The 8,275-nt window shown below is 38.1% G+C and overlaps 1 protein-coding gene across 1 annotated transcript; it reads left to right on the forward strand.

Moving 5' to 3' along the window:
- The first annotated feature begins 588 nt into the window (after positions 1-588).
- Positions 589-7,097, forward strand: LOC106129740 (pancreatic lipase-related protein 2). Its single transcript, XM_013328397.2, has 6 exons — positions 589-746; positions 1,037-1,214; positions 1,526-1,674; positions 5,524-5,769; positions 6,377-6,713; positions 7,000-7,097. Exons 1-6 carry the CDS (start codon positions 665-667, stop codon positions 7,043-7,045), a joined length of 1,038 nt encoding a protein of 345 aa, XP_013183851.2. The 5' UTR covers positions 589-664; the 3' UTR covers positions 7,046-7,097.
- The last annotated feature ends 1,178 nt before the right edge of the window (positions 7,098-8,275 follow it).

Here is an 8,275-nt window from a genome sequence, read left to right on the forward strand (position 1 = left end):
AGCCTGAACTCCGCAAGCTTTGCAGGGAATTCAATCTGTCAGATCATGGCTGTACGGTATATTTAGTTACATAATGTGCAGATTTTTGGGAATTTTCAGATGCACTCATTTTGAATCGTTATGCAAATAAACTAATAAAAAAAAATATTTTATAAAGAAGATTTAGTAGATATAGAATAGAAAAGGGAATACTTAGATGGTTTGGTCATGTCGAGAGGATGAATGAAAGCATATTGACTAAGCAAATATACAAAGGAAGTGTGAATGGAACTGTTGGAGTTTTAAGGTCTAAACGAACGTTCCTTCATCAAATCGGAGACGTTCTAGTATAAAGTCGAGTGAAGAGTACCCGAAACCGACCAGTTTGCATGTAGAGAGTTATAAATGTGGATGAAGCGAAAGCAGTATGCAGGGATCGTGGCAAGTGGAAAGATGTGGTCTCTGCCTACCGCACCGGGAAAGAGGCGTGATTTATGTATGTATGTATATCCCCACACAACAGCGAAATTATTATTACTGTTTACGTATTTTTTTGATATAATTATAAGCTGCTATGCAAAAGTGCATTGTAATATGTTTTGATTTGATTGACACGATATTGGACACACTCGACTTTAGATAATGATACAGTGATCGTGCGATAATTTTAAGGGCTAAATATAAAATGCTTGAACATGGTAAGATAGTAGTAATGAAACCAAACATAATGATGAAATTGGTGGCGTTGTTATTTGTCGTTGCAACAGGTGCGTTCAGTAACTAATATTAACATGACTTAACTTTTTTCTTTTTTATATTCATTAATATTTTTAAATTTGAAATGAAAATTTTATAGCGAATTACTTGCTTTTATGCATTTCGATTTAATTTTTTTATGTTTTATTAAAAATATATTAAATTATATTTCTTCAACGTATTCATGATTGCGTTTAAAATTTTTGATTTACTGCCTTAGCGTTCACTTATTCTGTTTAATACTCGCAAAAATATTATTAACTCGTATGATCATTTTTACAAAAATTTACTTATCTTTCAGTACTCTTTGTTAACTCGTCTCCTGTCCCCAAGGATGACGCAGAATATAACAGATTCTTCGAGTATACTGGGGAAGATGGTGAAATTCACACCATAGACTTAGAAGCAGAGCCAAATATGGAAGTTATTGAAGAAATTGAGAGGAATCCTGCTAACAATCAATATTTGCTCTTCACTAGGTAAGATATTATTATAACCATAATATGAATAAAAACAACAAAAATAAAATAAATGAATTACATGAAAAGAATAAAGAGAATGATGATGAAAAAGTATGCAGGGAACTGACAAGGCCTAAAGTTCCTGCCTAAGTAGGAGTTATCTTACTTTTTATTTAAAATAAATAATTGAGTTTTGATTTTGGTTTTGTTTCGCTTTGACAGTGAATGATTAAAAATGATTATTTAGACCAATAAAAGACGAATCTTCTATCTCTGAAACTAAAATCGTATTGTGAAAACAATTGTTAAATTTGTGGTCATTCTAACAGGTCTAACCCCAACACGGCTCAAAGTCTTCTGATCAACAACGCTGCCTCAATCAGCTCCTCTAACTTCAACGCTCGACTGCCCACAGTCGTCATTGTCCATGGCTGGCTCAGTAACCAAAATACAGATATAAATCCAGTTATCAGAGCAGGTGTGTATTCAACTTAGGTATTTTAAAAATATCGTACTCGGTACAGTAATATCAATGCTTGATGAAATGAATACTTTAGTTTTACTGCTGCGAATGTTGCTTAAGTCAAACGGTAGTCGCTTCATGTAAATCCTGACTAGTCTAATATCATCAAACAAAAGAGAGATGATGATAATCGCATAGAACTAACACCAGGCGAAAGAAGTATCTTTCACTTTAAGCATTAAGTATTTTGCGTATATTTTGTCCATGCGAGGTTCTACTCTCTCTCTCTCTTGTCTATTCATAGTCAAAACTAGTACTAAACCCAGCAGTAGAGACATTAAAATTTGTGTTTCCGTTGACTTGACTTCATGGCATTGAAACTGTCAATACTATTCGCTGCAATTTTTATTTTAATCCATGATTTTTTTTTTGTTTCTTAAAACTTTTTGATTGTTACCACATTTTCGTTAATTATATTTATCTTTAATAATCGCTGCCAATCTAAGGTCTGCCGCGCCGATGGATGCATGGCTAGGGGCGAGCCTAGTCTCGAGCGTGCCACTTCCGCCATGGGGTTGGGCGACCCCCAGGTAATGGCTAGCCTTACCCTGGCATGCGGGGCTCTGCTGGGGCGGACAAAATTTTTCCCTAGCGTCTCGTGGGAATCGCATGGATGCAAATTTTTTGAAAGAGCACCTAGATGGCGGCGATGGTGTCCGCACCCCATCACGTCTCGTTCCCGGCGGGAGCGGTATGCGGTCTGCTGAAAGCCGCTTTGCGACGATGAATGTAAGAGGAGGAATGAAGGATAAGATTGAGGAAGTATGCCAGATGATGGATGAAAGACGTTTGGATGTGTTGTGCGTGAATGAAACGAAGCGGAAAGGATGCGACGCGACGCAGCACGGCCCTTACACGGCGTATTGGTCTGGAATTTCCAGTACCAGCCGAGGCTGTCAAGGGGTCGGTCTAATTCTTTCTGCACGAATGGCTGAGTGCGTGAATGAGTATGAGTGTGTCAGCCCTCGTCTTCTATGGATTAGGCTGAAAGTTGGAATCACTCGGATCTTCGTTCTAGGTGTTTATGCACCTTGGGATGTGGGTTCGAGGGGTACAACATCAGCAAAAAGCGAAAACGAGGAGTTCTGGAATAGTGTAAGAGAAGTATTGAAAGTTACCAAGCCAAATGAGAAGATTATTATGTTAGGTGATTTTAATGGATGGGTGGGTGTAAAGCGTGATGGATATGAAAAGGTGCTTGGTGCGTTTGGTGACGAAAAGGTGAATGATAATGGAAGAAGTGTATTAGAAATTTGTCTAGAATGGGATCTTTTTGTGTCGAACTCAATGTTTCAACATAAAGAGATCCACACCTACACAAGAGTGGAAGGTATTTTAAAAAGTATGATAGACTTTGTGATTGTAGATGAAAGATTGAAGAACAAAGTGCTGGATACCCGTGCATATCGCGGTGCTGGCATTGACTCGGACCATTTACTGGTGATATCCCGGATAAGGGGTATCTTCAATCGCTGGCGGCACAGGGTAAGGGAGCAAACCAGCGCTTTGGAAAGAGTAAAAGTAGAAAATTTGCAAGATATGGATGTAGGTAAGAAGTATATTAATAGACTGAAGGATGAATTTGAAGATTTAGAGGAAATGAGCGATATTGAAGATGGATGGAAGGAATTTAAAAAAAGAATTGTGAAAGTAGCTGTTGAAGTGTGTGGTGTAAGTAGAAGAAGGAAAGGAAAAAATCACAAAAATGCGTGGATGAGTAAAGATGTGCAAGAACTTGTGCGATTAAAGAAGAAAGCATGGCTGGATTTGTTAGCAGCAAAAGCTAACTTAAGAATGCAAGAGGTTATAGATGAAGATGTGAATGAAGCACGTAAGGAATATAAGAAAATGAAAGATTTGGTTAAGAAAGCTGTGATTAGAAAGAAAGAAGAGTATAAAGAGGATTTTGATAAAAGGCTATCAGAAGTCTTTCAGTCAAATCTGAAAGTATTCTGGAAATCCGTAAGGTCAGCCCGAGGAAATACTATAACCAGAGAGCTGACTAGGATCAGATGCCAGGATGGTAGCGTTGTGAAAGGAGAAGAATGTGTACTAAAGATATGGAAGGACTATTTTGAAAGTTTATTTGAAAAAAAGGAAGGAAATAAGAAAGATTTCTGCTATAGCGAAGAAAAAGAGAATGAGATGGAAGGCGAAATTGAAATGTTCGAAATTGTGGAAGCACTTAAGAGTATGAAAGCGGGAAAGGCTGCTGGGTGTGATAGAGTGTCGGTCGAGATGCTTAAAGCAGGAAAAGGCGTAGTAGCTAGTCAGTTGTACTGCCTTTTCAATTTGTGTTGGAGAAGCGGCCGAGTACCAAAAGATTGGTGTAAGGCTGTTATCGTGCCACTTTACAAAGGAAAAGGGTCACAGCTGGACTGCAAAAATTATCGTGGTATAAGCCTGCTTAGCGTCGTCGGCAAATTGTATGCTAAGGTATTGATTAATAGAGTCAGGAATGAAACTGATGACAAAATATGGGATGCTCAAGCGGGATTTCGAAAGGGAATGGGATGTACTGATCAGGTCTTTTCCTTGCGGTGCATAGCCGAAAAGTTTTTGGCCAAGAGTCAAAAAGTCTATTGCACATTCGTAGATCTGGAAAAGGCCTATGACAGAGTTGAGAGGAATGAATTGTGGTCAGCACTTTCTATGCATGGGGTGAGCAGTCTCTTAATACGAGCACTGAAATCCTTATATAAGGATTCGAGTGCTTGTGTCAGGATAAACGGAGCGCACACTGAGTGGTTTAAGATTGAGAAAGGCGTTAGGCAAGGATGTGTTGCGTCACCGTGGCTGTTCAACCTATTTATGGATAGCTGTTTGACAGATTTGAAAGAGTCTAAAAGTGGATTAAGGATGAATGAGTTACTCGTCAAATGTCTGCTCTATGCCGACGATCAGGTTATACTGGCGTCATCAGCGGAGGAGTTACAGGAGATGGTAAACTGTATGCATGAAGCTTTAAAAGAGAAAGGAATGAAAGTGAACGTAAGTAAAACTAAAACACTGGTTTTTGAAATGGAGAAAGAAATGACAGCATGTAATATTTTGATTGGAGGAGAAAAAGTGGAGCAAGTGAAAGAGTTTGTATATCTAGGATCAAAGTTTACATCAGATGGCAAGTATGATAGTGATATTGAAAGGAGAGTGAACGCGGGGAACATGGTGAATGGAGCTTTGCATGCCTTTATGAGCAGTCAGAAACTATCCAAAAAGGCTCGACTGGCTGTGCACAGGGGCGTGTTGGTCCCGACATTAATGTATGGGAGTGAAAGTTGGGTATGGCAAAAGAAGCATGAAAGCAGAATAAATGCAGTGGAAATGAGAGCGTTAAGGAGTATGATGGGTGTGAAATTGAGTGACAGGATAAGGAACAGCGTGATAAGGGAATGTTGTGATGTGAAAGAAGATGTAGTTACAGGAATAGAAAAGGGTATGTTAAGATGGTTCGGTCATGTGGAGAGGATGAATGAAAGCAGGTTGACTAAGCAGATATACAAGGAGAGTGTGGAGGGAAAGGTCGGAGTGGGAAGACCTAGACGAACGTATCTTGATCAAATTAAGGACGTCCTGGTAAAGGGTCAGGTCAAAAGTACCCGAAACCGCCGAGCTTGTATGAAGAGAGTTATGAATGTGGACGAAGCGAAAGAAGTATGCAGAGATCGTGGCAAGTGGAAAGAGGTAGTCTCTGCCTACCCCTCCGGGAAAGAGGCGTGATTTTATGTATGTATGTATGTATATTTATCTTTAGCATTGCTTTTTTCTGAATACGTTTTTTAAAAAGGCAAGTCTTCTTTTCAGCGTACCTTGGAAAGAGCGACGTCAACGTTATTGTCATGGACTGGAGACGGCTTGCCTTATACGACTATGCCACTGCAGTCCGTGGGGTTCCCGCCGTGGGCAGGGGTCTCGGAGAGTTTCTCAGGTTCCTGAGCTCTGTCACCGGAGCTGGTTTGGACTCTATGCACTTGGTCGGCTTCAGTTTGGGAGCCCATGTCGTTGGTAATGCTGGTAGAGAGCTTGGAGGAAGAGTTGCTCGTGTTACTGGTTAGTATTAAATGTACGAGTAGATATCCAAAATATAATGTTGAACAAATAATTAGTCCAAAATTCGATGTTAGTAAATTTAACTGTCTTCCGCGTGTGGCGTTTTAGTTATAACACTAAGTTAAAAACACTTACGTACCTTTTGAACGGAAAAAATACACAAATTAAGCACAAAATTAAAGCATACAATAACCAGACTTCGTGTTTAGCTTGTTTGTCAGGCTGCGCTGTGGCGTTTTGGTAAAACGTCGCAGGTAAGAGAAACGAAACATGATAACAAAATTGATTGAATAAAGACAAACTTTATTTGGAATAATTTTACAAGTAAAGTGAGGTCGTGGATTTAGCTATAGACACGAGGTTTGCTGGACCTCGTAGCCGCTAGAGGATAGCGAGCTACTCAACTTGGTGAATGCTGATAAACTAAAGGGGTTTGTAAAAAGATTACGCGTCCGCTTCAAAAATAAATTGATAAAATATTTTTGTCATTTTTCACAACATGACAATTCATGTACGGTACTCATTAAATCATAACCCCTAGTAATATGCGTGTCTATGCTTTTCATAAAAGCGATTGCAAGTATTTCAAGCATCTAATATTTCACAGGTCTAGACCCCGCCGGACCTCTATGGAACTACAACTCAAACGCACTCGGCGCCAATGACGGCATCTACGTAGAAGCTATCCATACTGACGGCGGCCTTGTCGGTCTTGGCATCGGAACTGCTATCGCCAATGTGGACTTCTTCCCGAATGGCGGCAATTCCCAGCCGGGATGTCTAACCGGTATCTGCGACCACAATAGAGCCTGGGAACTCTTTGCTGCCACTGTCACGTACAACCATCTTATTGGCAATGAATGCTCAAGCAACCTTCAAATTACTCTGAACAATTGCCGCGGGAGGGAGTTCCCCATGGGAAATGATGATTTGAGAAAATCTGGGTAAGTATTTTTGAGCTATATTTCAAGAAAAATAGAGTCTCTTTAAAATTGTGATGTATAAGATGCCGCTCAAACTTAAGAAAGATACAGATTTGTTTTACATACTTTTCCTACAATTTCACGAATAGAATTGTGCTATTAAATTAAGTAAAAATTCAGGTTGATAAAATTCGAAATAATAAAAATGGTGTTACAGAATATCTTCCCTAATACTTTTAACTCTATCAAATAAAATAAAACATATTTTTTACCAAGTATATTTTTTTAAACCACATCTTTTTTTCAGATCTGGCATGTTCCGTGTTGACACTGGACGAAGATATCCCTTCTAACCGCCTTGACCTCGTGATAAAAATGATAATAAAATAAAGTAATTGACATAAATACTTTATTTTTTAACCCCTCGTCTATTTAAACCATGTGATTTTATCTTATCAAGTATAAAAGCCAGCCAGTTTTCGGCAGAATATTAAGTACAGTACCACTGTTTAATTTTACACTAAGATTTTTCTCTTGGGCAATTTTCCAGTAAGCTTACATACATACATATAGTCACGTCTATATCCCTTGATAGAGCTAACAGAAAAGACTCGAAAAGACTAATAGGCTCCGTTCAGATGTTTGGCTTTATGATAGAATTGAGATTTAAATAAGGTGCTACTCGTACCTGTCGCCTATAAAGGTAATCCCAAGTTTATAAGTCTATCCCTTAGTCGCCTTTTACGCCATCCATAGGAAATATATGAAGTGTTCCTATTCTAAACTACCACACGGCATTCTACAGAAAAAAATTACAAAAATACTGTAAGCTTATGTCACTCCTGAATGTGTAGAACAAACCAAGAGAAACTTATAAGAATTAAAACAATATAGATAATGATTATCTACTATTTAGGAAATTTCCAAAAATGCACAAATAAACTTAACCGCTATACAACTTATGAAGACAGATTCATCCATCTTTTTCACCAAATACTTAATATTCATTCATCAACCTTACAGCCTGACAGCAAAAACATAATATTCAACACCTTGAACTTCGCAATTTCTCACTGGCAAAAAAATCAAGGCCTAAAACATTAATTTGTTAGGTATTTATATGTACCTACAGTGTTTGCAACAATAGATATACTTAGATTCCATTTATTTAATAAACTGTTAAGAATTAATCTATTGTGAATTGCTATGTAGCATTGTATTTTTTATAGAATTGGACTAAACAAAGTAAGTTTCAGTTATCAATCAAATAAAAAAGGCCAAAGTAAATATCTAAATGACAGTAGTAAATTTTTCAAATAAATGATTTTATTTGACAACAAGCTTCAATGATAAATCGTATTATGACATATATAAAATTACGCCTTACTACCGGAGGGGTAGGCAGAGACTATATCTTTCCACTTGCCACGATCTCTGCATACTTTTTTTGCTTTATCCACATCCATAATTCTTAGCTTATTTACCTCACAATTATAACACCCAAATTAAGGCCCTTACAACTATGGAGTGTTCTCGTACGCAACTGAGTCGAGAGATAAATTCCCATATAGTCATCTTAACCA

This window comes from Amyelois transitella, chromosome 16, assembly GCF_032362555.1.
Source record: "Amyelois transitella isolate CPQ chromosome 16, ilAmyTran1.1, whole genome shotgun sequence".
In the NCBI taxonomy this organism is placed as follows: Eukaryota; Metazoa; Arthropoda; class Insecta; order Lepidoptera; family Pyralidae; genus Amyelois; species Amyelois transitella.